Source organism: Petaurus breviceps, unplaced genomic scaffold (genome assembly GCF_028583685.1).
Source record: "Petaurus breviceps papuanus isolate PSGF00001 unplaced genomic scaffold, PetGlider_PUasm1.0 189, whole genome shotgun sequence".
Taxonomy (NCBI): Eukaryota; Metazoa; Chordata; class Mammalia; order Diprotodontia; family Petauridae; genus Petaurus; species Petaurus breviceps.
Genome location: NW_027185809.1, coordinates 14350069 through 14374300, shown reverse-complemented (window position 1 = coordinate 14374300; position 24232 = coordinate 14350069). Strand labels below are relative to the sequence as shown.

The 24232-nt window shown below is 42.1% G+C and overlaps 1 protein-coding gene across 1 annotated transcript in view; it reads left to right on the top strand.

Annotated features, from left to right (window-relative positions):
• Nucleotides 1–18378, top strand: part of BATF (basic leucine zipper ATF-like transcription factor) — a 45697-nt gene extending 27319 nt beyond the window's left edge. The window contains exon 3 of the mRNA XM_069091939.1: nt 17771–18378. Coding sequence (XP_068948040.1) covers nt 17771–17980 — 210 coding nt within the window. The 3' untranslated portion in view covers nt 17981–18378. The remainder of the gene's footprint in view (nt 1–17770) is intronic.
• The last annotated feature ends 5854 nt before the right edge of the window (nt 18379–24232 follow it).

Genomic DNA, 24232 nt, shown 5'->3' with positions numbered 1-24232 from the left:
AAATTAAAAATTCAGACTTCTCTGGTGTGAAGGGAGGTCCAATTTTTTTTTTTTGCTTTTTTGGAGGGGGGATGCCCAGGGTTGGATTCGAACTCAGGTCCTCCTGCCTCCAGGGCCAGCGCTCTATTCAATGTGCCACCTAGCCACCCCCATACTGGACTTTTAATAAATTGTTTATTGAAGTTGAAGATATGAAGGTGTATTTTCCTCTTTCCTTTAGTCAAATATGTGATGACAAGATAGAACTTGTTGGATAAATGATATGATTCACCTGTTTATGAGAGGGTGCTTTCAGTTTATTTGTAACTGGGAATAGAAAATCCAAGTAGTGATCTAAGGCAAGAGGAGGAAGAAGAGAGCCCCCAGAGGATGAGGGCTTAACTAAATTACAGTGGGACTGAGAAATGCTGCCTGCCCTGATAGTGGAGTTAATGGAGGATCTCCCCATCACTCAGGAATTCCTTGAATGACCCTTACTATACTCTCTTCATTGGTGGGAATTCCTTACTTTGTTCCCATAGGCCCAAGCTGCTTATAGCTGGCTGTAGGAACAGCATTAGGTAACATCCCGCACCACATCATGTACTTGACATTATGTTAACTGACCCTTATATTTGTGGAAGGGGCAAAAATAAGAGGTGAGAGCAAAAGATGTCAGGACTCAGGTATCCCATGAGAATAATTCTCAAATATTGCGTGGCTTTGAGCTAATCCTCAAATCTTGTATAGGGAACCCTTCAATTTTTTAGGATGGAGAAGGATCTTAAAGATTCTCAGAGGAAACTACCACTCAATGAGGGAAGATGACAGTGACCAATCTAGGAGCCTCCTGACCTTTAGGCCTGTGTTCTTTCTACCATACCTGGCTTATTCCCACATAGCATTTCTCTTACGCTTAGTTTCTCATAGATACTTTACCTCTATTTAATCTTTTTTATTTTTATTTTTTCCTCATTTTGGAGGGGGGAAGGCGGGGCAATTGGGGTAAAGCGACTTGCCCAAGGTCACACAGGTAGTAAGTGTTAAGTGTCTGAGGTCAGATTTGAACTCAGGTCCTCCTGACTCTAGGGCAGGTGCTCTATTCACTGCCCCACCTCTATTTAAAATTTTTTTTTTTGCCTTTTGGAGGGCAATTGGGGTTAAGTAATTTGCCCAAGTTTACACAGCTAGTTTTTTTTGTATGTGGGTGTTAAGTGTCTGAGGCTGGAACCGAACTTGGATCCTCCTGACTCCAGGACCGGCGTTTTACTCACTGTGCCACCTAGCCACCCCCTCTATTTAATCTTAACTCAGTTTAATTACACCATGGAACTGGAGCAATTCTCTCCAAATGAAAAGGGATTAGCCTATAGATGAACATCAGTCTTGAGTAAACATCAAGGACTACAGTTATCCCTTCCACATCATAGAGGTTAAGGGCATGGCATCCCCATGATCTGGAAAATCCACATCAAATTTTTTGACCCTCCATTCCAGAGAAGAAGTCTGAATTATTCTGGTATTAAAAGATAAAAATATGTTGACATACAATACTATACATATGTTTTATGTATTTCTGAGTTTCTAAACTTTTTCTGTGTCATGTGAAGGCCTTTGCATGTCACCTGAGGCTTTCTCAAAATTCCCCCCAAATTCCCATTTAATTCCTTATGCCTACCTGCGATACATTTGAACCATATTGGGGAAAGTCTCAATGGGGAAGGGTTAACAGCTTGTAGGGATAATCTCTTATCAAGGAGGAAATGTCCAAACCAAAGTCCCACTTTTCCCTTGGGGGGTATCTGTGCTACCGTGTTTCCCCGATAATAAGACCTATCCCGAAAATAAGCCCTCCCCTTACTGTGTAAGATTCCTCTAAAATAAGCCCTCCCCCAAAAATAAGCCCTATTGAGATTGCTACTGTAGTGAAGGTGATCCCCTGCGCTACACGCTACATTACGGTACCCTCTGTATGCACCGTCCCCCCCCCCCCGGGTGAAACGCACGCCGCGCTCCGAGCTGCATCCAGTCAGAGCTGCAGCAGTGAGCGCGTCATCCTGTTCTTCCCCAGTGATTTGCTTGCTGGCGCCATTGAGAGCAGTGCCGCGGAGGAGAGCTGAGGCAGGACAACATAAGCCCTCCCCTGAAAATAAGCCCTCTGGTGTTTTTCTTTCCAAAAAAAAAAATAATAAGACAGTGTCTTATCGGGGAAACATGGTACTAGGTTAATTCAGTCATTTGCTGTGGCATTTATACCACCAATGATCATTAACAGTCTAGACTCTTTGGGGAGGCAGTTATGTGACATTGGAAAGTGCCACAGAATGAGACTCTAGCATCTCTACGTTCTAATTCATGACACAAATGCAGACTCACTAAACACCAGAATCAATGAACTTGGACTTCTTGCTTCTTTCTTTTAAAAATCTTCCATTTATTCACTGAATGAATACAAATTCTTTCAGGAGCATTCAAGGCTTTCCATAATTGGACTCCAGTTTACCTTCTAAATCATATTTCCCTCTATTTTCTGGGGAATAGGAAATCATCTATTTTAGCTGAACACACCCAGTGTTCACACTGTGTTCACCCAGAGTCCACACAGTGAACACACCCTGCTTCTTTATTGGTGATATTTCCCCTATTTAGAATCCTTTTCCCTTCAGATTCATCTGCCCAATTCTCATCAACCCTTCAAGGCCCAACTCAAATACTTGGAAGCAAGGCATCATGGAAAAGCATGGAGGCTTAGGAGGCAGAGGACCAAGCTATTATTTGCTACCTGTGTGACCTTGGACAAGCCACCTCACTGAAATTCCTCAACTGTAAAAGAAAATAGTTAGACTAGCTAACTGCTAAGATCCTTCCAACTCTGGATCTACAAACCTGATTTTTCTTTTTTTTTTATTTGCTTTTTTTGGAGGGGGAAAGATGGGGCAATCAGGGTTAAGTGACTTGCCCAAGGTCACACAGCTAGTAGGTGTTAAGTGTCTGAGGCCATATTTGAACTCAGGTCCTTCTGACTTCAGGGCCGGTGCTCTATTCATTGTGCCTTCTAGCTTTCCTAAACCTGATTTTTCACAACTATAATAATTTATATAGCACTTACTATGTGCCACGAACTTTAAAGTTATTATCTCTTTTGATCATCAGATGTAGGTGCTATCATTATCCCCATTTCATAGATGAGGCAACTGAGGTAAATAGAAGTCAAATGACTTGCCTAGGGTCACATGGCTAGAAGCCGTCAGAGGCTGGATTTGAAATCAGGTCTTTGTGACCTCTGGCCTAGAACTCTGTCCATTGCACCACTTAGCTGCCAGGGGATTTCCTCTTTCAAAAGCTGTTCCCTTGAAATTCATGACCTTTCCCCTTTCACTTCTTCTACATTAGCCTTCCTCTGAATCAAACCACTGGGAAGCAACACAGAAAGTCTACAGTCTGTGTTTCGTTCTGTTTTCATAGTGGGAGAAGGAAATTCTGGAGTTTGAACTACCTACAAAGTTGTAGGCAAAGTTTCATGACAATCGTTTCACTTGTCACAAGCTCTCTTAGGAGTTTCCAGTTTCCTGTCAACTGGTTTGTGTGTAGCCCTTATCTTGAGCAGCCGTTTCTCCTTGTTTATGCATATGGGGGAACAGCAAATATCCCTGTTTGGTTGTAGCTCTCTGTGGAGGGGCAGGTGGGGAGCCACACATAGTGGGACAGGGATAAAGCCTGGCCTACTTTTCCCACAACTGCCCTCCACCTTGACCTTCTCAGACATATAAATCTGATAGAACACAGCACGGTCCAAAGATTGTAGATGTGGAGCTAGAATCCTGGACTAGGACAGTGACTTCCTGGTAGGTCCCTCGGTTTCATATCCCTCCCTTCTCTAATGCATCCTTCACACAGTTGCCAACTGCAACACAAGTGTGACTAAGTCACTTCCCTACACTCATTAAACTCCAGGGGCTGCCTATGACTTCATTTCTTCATTTTTACACTCATGTCAAAACCTGGAGATTCTCTAAAAGCTCTTCAGTTTCTTCCTACCTCTTCCATAGCACCACCAAGCTACTTGATAGATAAAGAGCTTGCATCTTCAAGATATTCAGGAATATATTTAAGTTCCTTATACTTGCCCTAAGGTCACAGAACTGGGAAAAAGCTTAGAGGTCATCCAGTCCAACCCCCATTTTTGTTGTTGTTTAGCTGTTTCTGTTGTGTCTTATTCTCCATGTTCCCATTTGGAATTTTTTTTTTGGCAAAGATACTGGAGTGGTTTGCCATTCCCTCCTCCAGCTAATTTTACAGCTGAGGAAACTGAGACAAACAGGGTGAAGTGACTTGCCCAGGGTCACACAGCTAGTAAGTGTCTGAGGTCAGATTTGAACTCAGATTTTCCTGACTCCAGGCCCAGCACTCTATCTTCTGTGTCACTTGGTTGCCAACAATGTCATTATCAGCATAGCTAGAATGGACTTCGACCTACCTGTCTTCTACCCCAACCAGTTTACAGATAAGGAAACTAAGACCCAGAGTGATTAGGTGAATCACATAAGGTCACGCAGATAATAAGCAGTAGTTCTGGGATTTGAACTCAGGTACTCTGACCCCAGGTTCAATGTTCCCCTACTATACTACTCTGCTGGTCTCCTTCCTTTCAGTATCAAAAATTTTAAAGTCTCACATTTACACTTGTAAATCCAGGAAGCATGGAGTAGTGTATGAGAGGGGTGGCTACCAGGTCAGGATGACCTGTCCTTACGTTCTTTTTTTTTTTTTTAAAGCAATCGGGGTTAAGTAACTTGCTCAAGGTTACACGGCCAGGTGTTTCTGGGTGGGTGCTAAGTGTCTGAGCCCGGGATTCGATCTCCAGGTCATCCCGACACTGGAGCCGGCGCTCTTACTCGCTGTGCTACCTGGCCACCCAACTGTCCTTACGTTCTAACTCCTCCATATCAGCAGCCACATATTACTGTGATCCTGGGCAAATCACTTGATGCCATAGTACCCCAGAAACTCTTCAAGAGTATAAATTGTTAGAACAGTTGTCACCCTTCATTGGTAAAAGGAGTCCCTCTCACTTCAATTTCCCTAAACTGATAAAACAAACAGATGGGGGGGAGCATTTGCCCCCCATCCCCACAGGGTCCCCCCTTAACCCACAGTGATTTGAGGAGAGGGGGAAGGAGGGAATTCTAGCATAGGTCATGAATTTCCAGAGCTGTAAAAGGGAAATAGTAACAGTTGCCTCATAGAATTGATTAAGAGAGAAGGGGATAAGCATTTATATAGTGCCTGCTGTGTGGTAGGCACTATCTTAAATCCTTACAAGTATTTTCTCATTTGATCCTCATAATATCTTTGGGAGGGGGGTGCCATTATCATCCCTATTTTACAGTTGAGGAAAATGACGCAGACAGAAGTTAAATAATTTGGCCAGGGTTACATAGCTAAGTGTCTGAGGCTGACTCTGGACTCAGGGGCTTCCTGATTCCAGGCCTACTCTATCCATTGAACCACCTGACTGCATTCAAGGCAGACCAAGGTTAAGTGACTTGCCAGGGGTCACACAGCTAGGATTTGAACTCAGGTCCTCTTGACTCCAGGTCCAGCAATCTATCCACTGTGCCACCTGGTTGCCAATAATATCATTTTCAGCATAACTAGAAGGGGCTTCAAAGGTTATCTCCAGGGGTGGAGAACCTTTGGCCTCAAGGCTGCAGGTTCCCCACCCTGATCTAGAGCCTACAGGCTAGTAAATGGTCTTTTGACTTCAAATTGATCTCCCTTTAGTTCACACCTTCCATTCTTTGCAAAGCCTGTGTGCTGGGACCACAGGTAGATGCAAAGACAGATAAGCTTGGGTCCTTGCTCCCAGACAAACATAAATCACTATAACATGGTGAGGCATTTGATCAGAAGGATACACAGGGTTGTTCCCTTCCTTTCCTGAGCTCTGATCTCTATTCAGATTGGATATGGAATGACATTACTTTATAGCTATTTTAAACAACTGCTCCGAATTGCTTCCGGCAACAGTGGGAGTTGGGACAGGGAGCCTCCAAGGGACAATACAGGGAATGAGGAGAGAGCTATAGCGGTGGGTAAGCCCAGCCCGGGTACCTGAGAACTGGGAGAAATGTCCAAGGTGGTAAGAACAGGGATGGTGGTTGGCATACTGAGAATCAGTGCTTTCAGGGTTATGTCATTTCCCTTTTAATGTGAAATCTAACCCCTTTCTCTTTTAAATGCCCGTCTGGCTGCTGGCCCGGAGTACTGGCCATGGCAGGCTGGTGGGGTTGGTTTCTCTGGGGCCCCCAGCAGGAAGCAGCAAGGCTTCCATTTCCAAGGTAGTGACAGATTTCCTGTCACAGGTGGTTTTCTGGTTAAAAACCGTCGGTTATTGGGCTCCCCACCCCACCCCTCGGGCTGTGTAGAGCAGGGCAACCTGTTTACTGAGGAGACCTGGGAAAGAGTTAATACTGGAGCCTGGAACCCCAGAGAGGATGAACTTAGTGCCACTTCCCGAAAGCTGGGCCAGCCCCCAGTGACTGAGAGATTGTCAGAGCTGCCATGTTCATCCCCAAGCTACCCTCCCACCTCAAGGCCCCTCCCATCAATTTAGGGGTTTGCCCAGGTTCTTCAGTGCATAGAATTTACAGTAAATGTTGCCACTGGTGGAAACTCTCAGAGGGGGCGAGGAAAAGGGCTAGAGGAAGGGGAAGGCCATGACTCCGGGTCCCCGGTTCCCTTCTCACCAACAACCCCCAGTCCAGTGTCCTGTTTATCTTTTATAGGGCTTTCGGTAAAGTGGGGATGCCCTGACTTAGAAGTATTTGGGTAAATAGCCAACTCAGCGTGCTTCCCTTAGAATGTCAGTCATACTGACCTCATCCACCATCAATATTGCATTCTGCGTAGATTTTCCAGGAGTGTGAATTGATTTAGGCTGATTCTTCCACATTCATGATATTTCTCTGACCCCTCCTGTCCTACCCTATTCTCTCTTATTGTTTTGTATGCTCTATGCCCTGTGCCTAGAATGCACTCCCTTCTCACTTCTGCCCCTCAGAGTCCTTAATTCCCATGAAACTTCAACTCAAATGCCATTTCTAACCTCTCCAGCTGCTAGTGCCTCCCCTGCCCCTTACCTTGTACTTATTATATGCGTATGTAAGCAAGAGCCTGCTGGAGTTGACAAGCAATTAATTTCACTATGCAATTGTACAAGTCAGTTATACAACTGACTTGAGCCTCTAATTGTTCAGTTGTGTCTGACTCTTTGTGACCCCATTTTGGGGTCTTCTTGGCAAAGATACTGGGGTGGTTTGCCATTTCCTTCTCCAGCTCATTTTACAGATGAGGAAACTGAGGCAAACAGGGTGAAGTGACTTGCCCAGAGTCACACAGCTAGGAAACGATCGAAGCCAGATTTGAATTCAGGAAGATGAGTCTCTTCCTGATTCTAAGGCCAAAGCTCTATTCCTCCCTAGCTGCCCCCATTATACCTATTTATGTGTATATCGTCACCCCCTGTAGGATACTTGAGAGCAAGGATGACTTAATTTTTGTCTTTGTGTCACCAATATCTGGCAAATAGCACTCACTTGATAAATGCTTGTTTATTAATTGATGGATTGTGACAGGTGGCAAGCATCTGAGAAATTGCTGGCTACGCGCCTGTTCCTTCCATTGCAACGTCCCTTCATTCTGTTCTTTATCTCATCTCTTCAAATGGGCCCTCACTAGGGCTCTTCTTTCTCTCCCACGCCTTCCATCTTCCTTCACTCCCTGGCTCCCCTCAGATAACACTATATCCCAGGGCAAGGGTGGGGAGCCTATGGCTTTGAGGCTGCGTGTGGCCCTCAAGGTCCTCAAGTGCCAAACATGTGGCCTCGAGACCAGTTTCCCCACTCCTGTCCCAGGCCTTCCTTTCCAGTACTGGTTCCATCTTCTCACATCAGAATACTCATCCCCACTCCCACTGGCTGTTTTCAGAGTCTCCCTGTATCATCATCAATTTCTGTTTATGAACCTTTGATCCAATGATCCTGGCAGCTGTTTCCTACCAATCCACAATACATTATTCTTCTTTTCTCATTTCAGTGCTTGGTCAGTAGCATTCATTTTGTCCCCAATTTTTGCCTCATACTAGGGGACTCAAACATACATATTTCTTCAAATAACCTCACTTTTTTTTTTTTTTAAAGCAATCAGGTTAAGTAACTTGCTCAAGGCTACATGGCCATTTATTTCTGGGTGTGGTGCTAAGTATCTGAGCCCGAATTTGATCCCCAGGTCATCCCACTGAGCCACCTGGCCGCCCCTAAGCAATTGGGGTTAAGTAACTTGCTCAAGGTCACACAGCCAGGTGTTTCTGGGTGGGTGCTAAGTGTCTGAGCCCAGGATTCGATCTTCAGGTCATCCCGACACTGGAGCCGGTGCTCTTACTCGCTGTGCTTCCTGGCCGCCCCAATAACCTCACTTCTTAATTCCTCAACCTACCTCACTCCTGTGACCTATTCTTCCACTCCACCTCATTCCACATCCCCAAGATGTCCAAAACCTTGATCTTGCCTTCACCTTAGAGTGTTCCACTTCCTTAATAAAGAACTTAACAATTCTTCTATATTTCTCTCCATGCCTTTCTGTTTCCAGTCCTCTTCTTCATACTAGTTGTGACATGCAATCTGTCCATCTCATTTTCCTTTGCCAGGTCATCACCCTTCCTCTGGCTATAACTCCCTTCCCTTCTGAATCTCGATCCCTTAGTGAATCAGTTCAACTCTACTCTAGTGTTCCTTGGTTCCCTTGTTCTCTTGTCTAGTCATCAGTCAACTATTTCCAAATCCCAAATGGTTATAACTCTCAGCATCCACCTCCTTTGATTCTACTCAGGTGCTAGTGAGCATAACTGGTGGTGGAAGTCTTGCTACCATGATGATTGGCTTCACCACGAAATTATCTTATCTTATATCAAATGGGCCCTCACTACAGCAAGAGAATTTTTTCCACTTTTCCCCAATTTGTTATGTCATTATCCCTCGGAGAAGTTGTTCTAAACATTCTCTTCTCTCATTAAACCTCTGACAGTATCTTCTTCCCCCATCTTCTCAGCAGAGTGCCTTGCTTCATGTCTCTCTCTCTCTCTCTCTCTCTCTCTCTTTCTCTTCTTCTCTCTCTCTCTCTTTTTTTTTTTTGGGGGGGGGAGGGCAGGGCAATTGAGGTTAAGTGACTTGCCCAAGGTCACATGGCTAGCAAGTGTGTCAAGTGTCTGAGGTCCCATTTGAACTCAGGTCCTCCTGACTCCAGGGCTGCTGCTGTATTCACTGTGCCACCTGGCTGCCCCGCCTCAAGTCTCTTAACAAAAGAAATGAGTTTGGGCTGTTCAATGAGAACTCCTTCTTTTCCCTGCATCTTCATCAATGCCTCCTTGTTATCATCTTACAAAACCTTTGCATTATTCCTCACACTTTTTTTCCCTTCCCTCCAGTCTGATAAAGAGCTGGGCTTTCTCTTTGCCGGTGCCAACACAGCTGCTTAGAATCTTTTTTAAATTTCTTCTACTCTTTGTCCCATCTTTTCTAAGATTCTTTAGTAGATTGCCCTTTTCTATTATCTCCTCCTTCTTTCTAATCTTCGATCTTTCCCTGTATTCTAGTTCCTTTCCTATTGCCTACAAACATGGTCATGCTTTCCCCATCCTTAAAAAGCTCTCATAAGATCCCACTGTCCCTGCTAAATATCATCCTATGTCAATATCATCTTATATTTTTCTTTTCTGAGGCAAATCCTTGGAAAAGACATCCGTATCTGGCGCCTTCACTTCCTTCCTCACACTCTCTTAAGCTTTCTCTAATCTGGTTCATCACTCAACTAAAACAGCTCTTTCCAAAGTCACTAATGATCTGTTTTATTTTTTTACTTTTCTTTTCAGAGGCAATCTGGTTAAATGACTTGCCCAAGGCCACATAGCTACTAAGTGTGTAAGGCACGATTTGAACTCAGGTTTTCCTGATTTCACTTATCCACAGTGCCACCTAGCTTTCCCCATCAATGCTCTTTTAATTGCCAAATCTTTTCTGTTCCAATTTTCCTTTACCTCTCTGCAACCCTTAACACTGTTGACCACCCTCTCCTGGATGATCTTTCCTCTCTGGGTTTTCATGACTCTGCTCTGTCTTGGTTTACCTCCTCCCTGTTTGACCACACCTCAATTAGCCACTGCTATTAATTTTTTATACAGATAGATATATATGTATATACACACACATATATGTATATATTCATGTTTATATACAAACACACATATTTATCTATATACCTATCTATCTATCTATCTACCTATCTACCTTCTTCATTATCTGTGTCACATCTCCTAACTATGGGTGTATCACAAGGTTCTGCCTTGGATGCTCTATTGTTTACTCTCTTACTTGGTGATTTCACAAGTTCCTATGAATTCAGTTATAATTTCCATGCAGATGACTCCCATACCTATATATCCAGCTTTAGCCTTTCAAACTGGGTGTACCAAAAACATCTCAAACTTAACACTTCCAAAACAGAACATTCTGCCTCAAACCCCTTCCTCTTCCAAATTTCCCTATTACTCTCAGGGGCCTCACCATCCTCCTGGTCACTCAGAATTAGGACCTTGGGGTTGTCTCTACTGCTGTCTCACTCACCCCACATATACAATTGTTTGCTACATCTCATTGATTCTACCTCCACAATATCTCTCAAATATACTCCCTCCTCTCCTCTTCTACAGCTACCGCTCTCCTTTGGGCTCTTTCCCTTACCTCTTTCCTGAAAATATTGCAATAGTCTCTTATTTGGTTTCTCTGCCTCAAGCCTCTCCCCTCTCCAATCCATCCTCTACACAGTAGCCAGCAGCCAAAGTAATTTTCTTAAAGTGCAGGTCATATCACCTCCCTGCTCAGCAAACTCCCATGGCTCTCTGTTGCCTTGAGGATGGACCATAAACTCCTATGGTATTTAAAGCTTTTCCCAACCTGATCCCTCCATACCTTTCCAGCCTTCTTAATTACTCCTCTCCCTTTCCTTTGTAATCCACTCTCCTCATGGTTCCTTGAATACACTCTGTCTCTGTGTCTTTGTGCTAGCCATCCTCCCTCCCTATAATGCCCTTATCCTCGCTTCCACTTCTTGGAATCACTGACTTGCTTCAGGACTTAGTTCAAATGCCACTTATTCCATGAAGCATTTCCTGATCCCTTCCCTAGTCACCACTACCCTTCTTTTATCTTTATGTTGTTGTTGAGTTGTTTCAGTTGTGTCTGACTCTTAGTGACCCCTTTTGGGATTTTCTTGGCATCTTTGACAGATGAGGGAAACAAGGCAAACAGGGTTAAGGTGACTTTCCCAGGGTCACACATCTAGTAAGTATCTGAGGCCAGATTTGAACTCAAGAAGACCTTCCTGACTCCACGACCACCATTCTATTGGCTGAGCCACTGAGTTGCCAAAGAATACAAAGTCATTTGATGTTGACCCAATGGAATAGTTTGCCATTTCCTTCTCCAGCTCATTTTACAGATGAGGAAACTGAGGCAAGCAGGGTTAAGTGACTTGCTTAGGTTCACACAGCTAGTAAGTGTCTGAGGTCAGATTTCAACTCAGACATGAGTCTTCCTGACTACAGGCTCAGCGTTTTATCCACTCACTGCACCACCCAGCCACCCTTCTGTTGTGAACATTTTCTATTTATTGTGTATCTATTTAATGTATGCATGTAGTCTTTCCCACTAGAATGTAAGTTTCTTGAGAGCAGGGATGGTTTCACTCTTGTCTTTGTATTCAGAAGGCTTAGCCTGGTACCTGGCACTTAACTAGTATGACAGGGTGCTATTTGTGGGTGAGAAAGAGTAAAATTCAATGTTATATATTGAAGTGGATTCCACAGCCTTGGTACCAATAATTTGTTGCTTAAAATGACGGGCCTTGGAGGGTCTACTAGTACTACAGGAAAAAATAAACTTTGGGTCGGTCTTGTTGCTGTGGATACAGTCAGAATTGTGCAAATGACAGAACTGGTTTGTGGACTCTCCCCTTTGGGGATTGTCTGTGGCAATTTTAAAATGCCAGGCTGTCTTCCATCAGCCAACCTCAAAAGACTTCTGACTCACCAACGCCCTGTTACCAGTTAATAGGTGTTCAAAGAATTGGTTGATCTGTTTTGGTCATGTCTGACTCCTCATGACCCCATTTGGGGTTTTCTTGGCAAAGACACTGGAGTGGTTTGCCACTTCCTTCTCCAGCTCATTTGACAGATGAGGAAAACAAGGCAAACAGGGTAAGGTGACTTGCCCAGGGTCACACATCTAGTAAGTATCTGAGGTCAGATTTGAACTCAAGAAGATCTTCCTGACTCCAGGACCAGCATTCTATCCACTAAGCCACTGAGTTGCCAAAGAATACAAATTCATTTGATGTTGACCCAAGCAACATTTTATTTAGTTCAACAAACATTTATTAAATGCCTACTGTTTACAAAAGCTGTGGTAGACACTGGTTATACAAACAAATACAACAAAGACCATCCTTTCAAAGGGTTGAAGTTGAAGTGGGTGGGGGGAGTTGGGAGGTGTGGAGAGCATAGAACACATACACAACTGTGTTAGATGGTATCATGGGTACCTGTGAAGAAGTTTAGGCAAAGTATGATGAAACACTAAAAGAGAGAACATCTCTGAGGGTGGGTGGGGAGTCAGAAAAGGCTTTAGATGGGAGGTGGTACCTCAGTTAGGCTTTGGAGAAATTGGACATGGACCGGTAAATGTCGGTTTCCCCTTACTTTCAACTATCCCAAGCTACATGTATAATGGGTGACCCAGGGGAGAGAATACTGCACTCCATGGAACAGCTTACCCCCTGGTGCTCTGCTCTCTGCTTTTCAGCTCCCTTTTGTGTGATGTCTTCCCCCATTAGACTGTAAGCGCCCTGAGGACAGGGAGCTGCTTCTTTTCCTTATTTGTATCTCCAGTGCTTAACATAGTGCTTGGCACATAATGAATGTGGCAGATAAATAAATGCTTAATTAATGTTTGTTGAAATGAATTAGACCTGGAATCAGGAAGGCCCAAGTTCAAATCCTGTCTCAGATATTTAATAGCTATGTGATCCCAGGCAAGTCACTTAACCTTAGGTCTGCTCCAGCTTCCTCATCTATAAAATGGGGACTATATCCCAGGTTTTTTATTAGGATAAGAGAACATTTATAAAGTGCTTTACAAACCTTTAAAGTGCTATGTAAATGCTAGCCACCACTATTATTTTTATACAGCTACATCACTATTATTTTCATACAGATACAAATATATTAATGTTTATATATATATATATACACGTACATACACATATACGTGTGTGTATGTGTGTGTGTGTGAGTGTGTGTGCAGCTACATGGCTTACTGGATAGAGCACCTGAGCTGGAATCACCTGAGTTCAAACCTGGCCTCAGACACTTATTAGCTTATGACCCTTCACCCTGTATGCCTCAGTTTCCTCATCTGTAAAATGAGCTAGAGAAGGAAATGGCAAACCATTCTGCTATCTTTGCCAAGAAAACCTCAAATGGGGTCACGAAGAGTCAGATATAACTGAAACAATTGAACAATAATGACAACAATATGTGTGTATTGCGCATATATACATACATATATCCACAAAAACACATAGGGGTGTGTGTGTGTGTGTGTGTGTGTGTGTGTGTGTGTTCTATTCTGAGGACCCAGTTAGGAAGGATCTTTGCAAGCTGGAGCGTATCTAAAATAGGAGTTCTTAACCTGGGGTATATGAAGTTGTTTTTAAAATGTTTTCATCACTATTTCAATATAACTGGTTTCCTTTGTGATACTATGTGTTTTATGCATTTAAAACATTATTCTGACAAAGAGTTCCCTAGACTTCACCAGTCTGCTAAAAGGGTCCATGACTCAAGAAAGGTTAAGAGCCTCTGATCCAGACGATGGTAATCAGGATGGTGAAGGGACAGTGAACAATGTGACACAGGGATTAAATGGAGTACCTGCGGTTTTTAGCCAAGACCAGTGAGTTCTGCTAGAAGCCTTCATGTATCTGAAGGCTTGACAAATGGCAGAAGGCTTGGACTCAGTTTACTCAGTCCCCCGAAGAGCAAGTAAGAAATCATAAATGGGAATTAAAAGGAGGTAGTTTTAGTTTCGTTATAAGCAAGGACTTCCTGATGATTAGAACTGTTTAAAAAAAGGAACGGGATGCTGATGGTGTCAAAAGATGGCTGGATTTGGAATGAGAGTACGTGTGTTGGCCTCCCAGTTCTGCACCACCTTAGATGTGACTATGGGCAAGTAACCGACCTGTTTGAGCATCATTTGACACATAGGCGAAATGGGGCTAGTAGCATCTGCTCTACCTGCCTCATGGGGTTGTAGAGATCAGGTGAGAGAACTTACGAAAAGCATCGTATGTGCCAAATGCTTTATGCCAGCACCTAACACAGTGCGGGGCACAGAGTAGGTGCTTCATAAATGCTGACTATCAGTTATTATAGTCAAGAAGTGAGATCTTGTTTTTGTTAAAGGTTTTCCAATGTAGGCTGGTGGGAGGAAGGGTAATGAGGATCAGTTGTCTAAGATGTACATACAATTTGTGCTTCAGGAAAGTAGGGGACCTAATGAATTCTCAGATTCTATCATCCTACATAAAAAATATCATGCAGTAATTACACATGTATAGCTTATATCGAATTGCTTATCTTCCCAGTGGGGGTGGGTGAGGAAGAAAGAAAGGAGAGAATGTGGAACTCAAAGTTTTAAAAACAAATGTTGAAAAACATTGTTGTTACATGCATCTGGGAAGTAAGATATACAGGTAAGGGGTATAGAAATCTTTCTGCCTTACAAGAAAGTAATGGGGCGGGGGTTGGGGGTGGAGGAGGGGCTGGCTAGGTGGCACAGCACCAGCCCTGGAGTAGGAGGACCTGAGATCAAATGTGACCTCAGACACTTGACACTTACTAGCCTTGTGACCTTGGGCAAGTCACTTAACCTCATTGCCCTGCCTTCCCCCTCCAAAAAAACAAAAAAAAAGAAAGCAAGTGGGAAGACGGTGAGAGGAGGGATAAGGGGGATACATGAGCGGGCAGGCTAGGGGAAGGAGTAATCAGTATGCTTGCCATCTTGGGGTGGGGGGGCAGGGGAAAGATGGGGAATTTGGAACTTAAAATCTTGTGGAAATGAATGTTGAAAACTAAAATAAACAAATAAATTCTGAAAAAAAATATTATGCAGAAAAGGTGGTGTTGCATAGTAGCAGGTAGGGAACCAGCCTTAAACCAGGAAAACCTGGGTTTGAAGTTTGCCTCTGTCACACACTAGCTTGTGTGATCCTGGGCAATCTCTCAGTGCTTTTATGAAACATTTTAAGTCTATAAAAATTCAAAATGTAACCAATCTGCATTGATAAAGTAGGTTTTCTCACCTAAGTCCCCATAACAATGAAATTATAGGTTCATCATTCCCTCCCAAAATAAGGCAGCTCTTCCATCTCACTGTTAGCACAGATGTTGGAGAGACAATTATAGACCCCTTTTTTTTTGAGGGGGGAAGGCAGGACAATTGGGGTTAAGTGACTTGCCCAGGGTCACACAGCTAGCAAGTGCTAAGTGTCTGAATCTGGATTTGAACTCAGGTCCTCCTGACTCCAAGGCCAGTGCTGTATTCACTGTGCCACCTAGCTGCCCCTATTATAGACTAAAAAACAAAACAAAACAAATGTACATAAGCATAGTAGCCCCCCAATCATATTGCAAATGTGCTTCTGAGCTCCATGAAAGGGTAATTAACTGCTTTTCATATAATTACTCGTTTCAGAAATACTTTCAAGCAGCCAAGTGGTACATTGGAGAAAGTGCTGGGCCTGGAATCAGGGAGACCTGAATTCAAATCTAGATTCAGGAACTAGTTGTGTGACCCTGGGCAAGTCACTTGATCTCCATTTGCCTCAGTTTCCTCATCTGTAAAATGGTGACAATAATAGCACCTACTATCCCAAGGTTGTTATCAGCACTCAATGATTGTAAAGTGGTTAGCACAGTGTTTGGCACATAGTGATAGATAAATGTTAGCCGTTATTGCCACTATTAAATAAATGTTAATTCACAATAAATTATAATTACTCATGCAAAAGGTGAGGGGTGTTTCTTTTAAAAATTTAGCATTCACAGGGAAGGTAAGTACTTTAGTATTTAGACAGAAGAAGAAATTAAACATAGTCTCTGATCAGAGGACTTTATTATTCTGAATCCAAATAAAAGGGAAGGAGGACCAAATAAAAAAAAATGCACAGTATCATATATTTGAAGCTAGAAGGGAGTCAGATAATCAATCAGTCAATCAACAAGCACTTATTAAGCATCTACTATGTCAGTCAACAGGCATTTATTCATTGCTTACTATATGTCAGGCATTTTGCTAAGTGCTAAAGATATAAAGGAAGAGGGAAAAAACGGTCCTTACCCTCAAGGAGCTCACATTCTAATGGGAGATACAGCATGAAAACAATTACATGCATAGAAGATATATACCAAACTCTATCCACTGAGTCATTTAGCTGATCATACACATACACCCATAACCACCCACCAACCCCACCCCCACAAACACACATATACAACAGAGAGAGGTTGAGGAAGAGAAAGGGAGGGAGTGGGAAGGGAGACACACACACACACACACACACACACAGAAATAGCTCATACTTATAGAATACTTTAAAATTTTTATTTTTAATTTATAGAATAAAATAAGCATTTCCATAAAAGAGAATAATAAAAAAGATTACACATGAAACTACAAATCTATTATATATAACTTGCTATTCCTTTTAAATATATGATAAATTTATCATGTAAATTTCTTTTTTTTGTTCCCCCCCCCACCTTCCCTAGATGGCTACCAGTAGACATATAAATGTGTGTATATATGTCTATATTTATATGTCACACACACACACATATATATATATATATATAAATCATTTTATGCATGCTTCTATTTATCACTTTTTTCTGTGGATGCAGATAGTATCTTCCTTCTTCCTTTGTAGTTAATTTGGGTATTTATGATAGTGAAAATGACTTAGTCGCTCAAAGTGGTTCTTAAAACAATATTGCTGTTACTGTATACAATGTTCTCTTGGTTCTGCTCATTTCACTATTTATTATTTTGTGCAAATCTATCCATGTTTTTCTAAGTTCATTGAGCTCATAATTTCTTACAGCACAATAGTATTCCATCACAATCGTATTCCCCAAATGATGGGCACTACAGGAATCTCCATTTCTTTGCCTCCTCAAAGACAGCTGTTATAAACATTTTAGAACCTATAGGTTCTTTTCCTGTTTTCCCTAACATCTTGATAAACAGATGTTTAGTGCTATTTCTGGATCAAGGGTTACAGGCAGATGAATAACTCTTAGGGCATAATTCAACATACTTTTTCAAAAGGTTTTCAGCACATTTTGCTCACTATCCCCATTATACAGATGAGGCACTGGAGGGTCAGGAAAGTAATACATATGACTGGATGACTAGGATAATCCTAGTCAGAGCTAGTATTTTAACCTAACTCCAAGCCCAGTGCTTTTTCCATTATATGACACAGTCTCTAGTTCTGCATGTGAATTTCTAATTTGGCTCCCCTGCCCCAACTATCGCCTGACTTCTCCATTCTCTTCCTGCCTCCCATTGAACACTGAAGTATTAACTTTGTGTCCTGGCCTCTCAACCCACAGGAGAGTGAAGATCTGGAGAAACAAAATGCAGCTCTCCGCAAGGAGATCAAGCAGTTGACGGAGGAAATGAAGTATTTCACCTCAGTGCTGAGCAGCCATGAACCACTGTGCTCCATCCTGGCCACCACATCCTCACCACCCCCTGAGGTGGTTTATGGTGCTCATGCCTTTCACCAGTCCCATGTCAGTTCCCCAAGATTCCAGCCCTGATCCTACCACCATGGGAAGAGCATTAGAGACTCCAACATTCATTTGCAGGGATTCCTCCCTAGGATTTCCAGCGGGAGAGTCCATAGCAGATGCAAAGTTCTGATGAAGAGAACATAAACTGTTTTTGCAACAGCAACCTCATCCGTCTCCTGCTGAATTCTCTCCTTTCTCTAGAAAGAAGGAGGTGGAGAGTGGGCTACAGAACACAAGAATGACTGTCAGGTACAGGCATGGGGTGCCAGAACTACTTGCATTGTGTGCCCACACAGTGTGTATCCATACTTTCCGCTGAATGTATGACCAATGGGAAATATAATACTGGATCGGAAGAACAACAGAGACAGTAGCATGGAAAGAGATTTATTTTTCTAAATAAAAGAAGTAAATTTCAAAAAGGATGGCTTCTCCCTCTACATTCCCCATTTTACTTTCAGATCACAAAGGTTCTTCTTATAATTAGTTCTGGATAAGTTCTGTGAGGTCAAAAATGGTTCCATTGTATCCCCTAATAGTATCTAGTGCAAATAGTAGGTGCTTAAATAATGCTCATTAACTGATTGATCCCCTTCTTATGGAGAAAAGTCTCACCTTGGCAAATAGCTATGTCTCAACCAGGGATTCTTGAATGAAATATTAATATAACCTAGTGGTTATATTAATATTTATTAATTATTATTAATATTAATAATAGTGGTTCCCAGCCTTTGGGATTGGGCCCCAGAGGGGCCACTGTTCAGTCCAGATTGCTGTTGTGTCTATCCTTCATTTTCAAAGAGAATCATGACATCAAGGAGATGCTGACATGACTTGCAGTTGACTTTGATTTAAGTGAGGCAGCACTGTGCAAGGTCACCAGTCTCACTTTTTCCTCCAGAGCCATCTGGGTCCAGTGGCCAGATATTCATCAGGATGTCTGGAGTACATAGATCTGTAAAGAAGCAAACATAGCTTATATTGACTGAAATAATGTCACACACACATACCTACACGTCACACACCATACACAAGTATATAATATACAGTCCTGCATAGCATCCATATATGAAATTTTTTGCCTGTTTATGTGCATTTATTTCAGTGGGTCTGGGATCTCACTGATGTGAGAATTCCCTCCATCCATTCAGATCACAACCCTTCCATAAGTCTTGTCCGTGTTTTCCCATGAGTCTTCCATAGCGAATCTACCAAATGTCTTGTTATTTCATAGCTATAAACTGAGGCTGTCAATCTCTGGTCTCTCTCTTTCTCTTTGTAATAGGTCCACCTCCTTTGTGGATCACACATCTCCTGGATATTACCTCTGATGTTACTTTTTGTCCACATGGTACATAGGTCTCCAGTGGAAATATTGCAGCCCTCTGGCAACCTATTAGATATTTCTCCATTGTACTTTGGATTGGTGCAACTTTTAATTTTAAAGTTCCTGTTGCATAAGATCATTCTCCCTTGACAAGGGAGGAAATGGACCTGTAGCATCAAGCAAGGAAGAAAATAGAGATGTATGTTCATGGCTGTCATAATAGCTGACACTTACATAGTGCCTTAATGTTTACAAAGTGTTTCTTATACTTCACCAAAGCCCTAGGGGAGGTAAATAGGGGCCACAGGCTTTATCGTGACCATTTTATAGATGTGGAAATCAAGGTGTCAGAGTGGTAAAGTGACTTGTTCATAGTTATACAAGTAGAGTCAAAGACAGGATTCAAACTCTGGTCCCTCCTGATTCCAAGTCAAGACCTCTTTCCATAGCTCCAAACTATCTCTTGATCCATCATGGAAGATGTCTTCTCATGTTCCAGATGGAAAAGTGATTCTCTCTAGTTGGTGAGGTCTTCTAGGTGCTACTGAAAATATACTAATTGCATGAAGCCCTAGATCTTTAAGACATGCTCAGTGAGATACACATTACTCAAAAGAGATTGGTTCAACAATCCCTACGAGGAATTAATATTTTTCAGATGTCTCCAAATGTTTTTATGAACAGTAAAATATAAATGGGTTTAAAAGTGTGAACTGAATTCATAGTGTATTTTTGTCATGATGTTTTTTCTCAATGAATATTAGCAATAAAAATACATTTGTAAAGTGTCTCAGACTGAATTAATTGTCTTTCACCCTCAAACGTGCTGTTTTTCTGGGCAGCTAGGTGGCACAGTGGATAGAGAACCAGGTTTGGAAATCAGGAAGACTCATCTTCCTGAGTTCAAATCTGACCTCAGACAATTATTAGCTGTGTTACCCTGAGCAAGTCACTTAACTCTGCCTCAGTTTCTCATCTATAAAATGAGAAGGAAAGGCAAATTGCTCCAATATCTTTGCCAAGAACACCCCAAATGGGGTCACAAAGAGTTGGACATGACTGAAAAATGACTGAACAACATCAACCACTAATACAACTACTATCTTGGGGGAGGTCCTCAATACTTCTTCCCATTAAAAAGGAAGATTCATACTCTAAAGGTTTGCAAATTACTGCTTTAATGCCTGATGATATGTGACTTTGTTTTCTAAAAACCATATTCTTCTATTTCAAGTATTTAGACTTCTCTGAAAACTGATTTTACCCATGTATTTCTAACCTTCTTTCTGAGTCTTCCCTCCCCTCCCCTTTTCCCCCACCAGTACTTTTCCTCAGCAGCTCAGAATACAGGATCTCAACTGGAAGGAATCTCTATCAACAAGCATTTATTTGTGTGACCTTGGGCAAGTCACTTAGCCTCAATTGCTTTGCCTTCCCCCCTCCAAAAAAAACCAAGCAACCAAGCATTTATTAAGTACCTACTATGTGCCAATCAATATAAATGAATGAATACATGAATGAATGAACGACTGAAAGTACATTGCTAAAGGCAGAATTACTATGGACTTTAGTTTTTTGAAAGCCATCTCGTTGTACTAGGAACCTAACCTGTTGTGACCCCCTTGTGATTGCAGTTGTATTGTAGAGGGGTGCCTTTTTTTTTACATAGGTTGGTCTAAATGTTCTCTGAGGTCCTTTTCAACCCTGATATTCCATGACTCCATAAAGTACCTACTATGTACCTGGCACTGTGCAAAGTATTGAAAGTACTCTGCAAAAAAAAAAAAAAGAAGAAAAAAAGAATCCATGCCTGCCTTCAAGAATTTGACATCCTATTGGGGGTAGAGAGGGGACAGCCTGAACACAGATAAATAAAAATAAAATAAAGGCAAAGGAACTTTGGGAAGGGCACAAGCTAGGCTTGAACAGTGTCAGTGTCAGAAGAGGGACAATGTAGTAATAAAGAAAGTCTTGGCAGAGAACTAAAGGAATTAGCTGGAGGTCTCTCATTAAAGGAACTGTATCAGATTGCCCGGTGACTTTGGCCCATTGTACATAACCACCAGTTGGCATGGTATGGATTGGTTTTGCACCCTCAGCAGTTGTCCTTGTGGACAGCTGTGTGGACATAAATGTGGCCTGTGGGTATGCAAGCCCCTGGGGGCTTAAGAAGTCCCTGGTCTTCTCTGAAGAGCAGGATAGACATCAGAATTGTAGCATATAGCATTCACTGGATTGAGGTGGTATAATAGCTCATAAATCTCAAACAAAGGTCTAAGAAAAGCCTAGCTTCCCTCAGGACCATCACTCTCTTGTGCCTACGCTCATTCCTGCATAGTTAACAGCAACAGAGGTTTTTTTTTCTTTCTAAATTATATTTCACCAAACAAGGTAGATAATACCTGGGTCAACAGGACAGGAAGAACCAAGTTTAGACAGTTCACCTTGGATGCAAGCTGCAGTTTACATGTTATGGACACAGTTGTTTGTCCTTCATGCTCTTTTTCTTTTAATTTCTTTTTTTTGTGGGGGGGAAGGCAAGACAATTGGGATTAAGTGACTTGCCCAAAGTCACACAGCTAGTGTGTCAAGTGTCTGAGGCCGGATTTGAACTCAGGTCCTCCTGACTCCAGGGCCAGTGCTCTATTCACTGTGCCACCTAGCCACCCATTTTGCCCTTCATTCTTGAAGACAACCGTAACATCAGGGAGGTGATGCCATGACATGCTCCTCCAGAGCCATCTGGGATCAGTGGTGAGAGAGCTATATAGACCAGGACCACTGGAGATGGCCCAGAATGCAGTGGGAGACCTTGGCCTTTTTAAGCTTCGTCTTTAACAGGCCTCAGTTTGAGACAACACCCATTCAGTGATTAAGAGGCCATTCCCTCCCTCATTTCTTATGGACACTGACTACTGGGGAAAAACCTGCAGAGAAGTTCCGTGAGTGGAAGATGACTTTGTCATCTGGACTTAAGAATTATATCAGATGATGCATAGTGCAGTGGACTGTAGTCAGGAAGATCTGAGTTCAAATCTGGCCTCAGGCACTTACCAGGTAGGTGACCCTGGGCAAGTCACTTAATCCCATTTGCCTCAGTTTCCTCATCTGTAAAATGAGCTGGAGAAGGAAATGACAAACTACTCTAGTATCTTTACCAAGAAAACTCCAAATGGGATCACGAAGAGTCAGACATCACTGAAAAGAACTAAACTAAGAGAACTACAATTAAGTTATTAAGTAGTAAATATTTCATCTCTTGTGACCTTGGACAAGTCACTTGGTTAAGTGTTGCCCTACCTTCCCCCCTCCAAAAATAAAAAATAAAAAATTTCATATCTTAAAGCCCTAGCTATAATGATATTTTAAAATAATTTTACCATAAAAATTTATTATTAACAATATAAATGTTAACAACTATCATATGGTAGCAATTTTATACATATATATATATAGTGGATTTAAAAAAAATTATTTGGAATGGGGAAGGCAAGGCAATTAGGGTTAAGTGACTTGTCCAAGGTCACATAGCTAGTAAGTATGTCAAGTGTCTGAGGTCGAATTTGAACTCATGTCCTCCTGACTCCAGGGCCAGTGATCTATTCACTGCACCACCTAGCTGCCCCTTAAAAAAATTTTTTTTAGTTATATAGTGTTTTAAGATTTGTGAAGTACTCTACAGATACTATTGCTTTTGATCCTAACAGCTGCTATTATTATCCAAGAAAACTGAGGCATAAAGATTAAGTGACTTGTCCAGGGTCACACAGAAAGGGTCTGAGATCAGATTTGTACTTGGGTCTTCCCGGTTCCAAACCCAGCACTCTATCTACTGTACCATTTTTCTGTCTCACATCACTCACAAGTGTTTATTAAACATAAGATTAGATCCAACAAATTGCCTCCTTGAAGAGAATAAAAGAACATGCCTAGAAATAGGTGCATAGATATAGTCATATACATTTTAAGAAAAAGTAGAACTGCCAATGTTTTTCCTCATGGTTGAGCAAGCAACAGAAATGGAAAAAAAAAAAAACCCAAACTCCAGAATTATATATATGTGTGTGTGTATGTGTACATCTGTATGTATGTATATGTACACATACATGTGTATATATGTATATGTGCATGTATAGAATTATATATTACATATGTATCACACACACATATATGGCATATATGTGTATCTATGCCTCCCCACTTTAGCTTTTCTCTTTCTAGTGTCCCGCCAGGAGGTGTCCCCAGAGCTGTGGCCGAAGTTGTACAGTTTTACCCCTCCCCGTGCTGGAGAATCCCTGTCACCTTTTCTGAGTGTTGTCTCTCCTCTGTCTCAAGAGACCCTTAAAATTCCTGATACAGGAGAAGGGAAACCCGGCCCACTGGTCCTGTTTTCATGTTATCCTTCTCTGCAAAGAAACGCAATTGCCAGCATCTTTAGGGACTTGCACTTCCTTGCAAGATAGCCAGTCTAAAACTTGCCAGAAAACCTGGTATTCATACAAGAAGTGTCTGTCTGTCCATCCCTTCTCTTGAACACCTCCAATTATGGGGAACCAGATATTTCCCAAGGCAACCTTGCTGTTTCTCTGTTGGGGAGCGCTTAATTGTCTTCTAACAATTTTTTTTCTGACATCAGGACTAAATCCACTCCATGGTAATTTCCAACAATTCTTCCAAATTCTACCCTCTGGTGCTGAACAGAAAAAGTCTAATGTCTTCAGCATGAGATGGCCTTTCAAGTTCTTCAAGATTGTTATGTTTTTCCCTTTCTACTCTCCCCCCACCCCAACCCTTTGACCCCACAAGATTCTATCCTCCAGGCTAAACATACCCAGTTCCCTCAGGCAGTCCTCATATGGCAAGAAATCAAGGCGCTTCAATACCCTAGTGACCCTGCCCCAGACATTCTTTAGCTTATCAGTCTTTCTCCTGGTGTCCCAAACTGAACACAA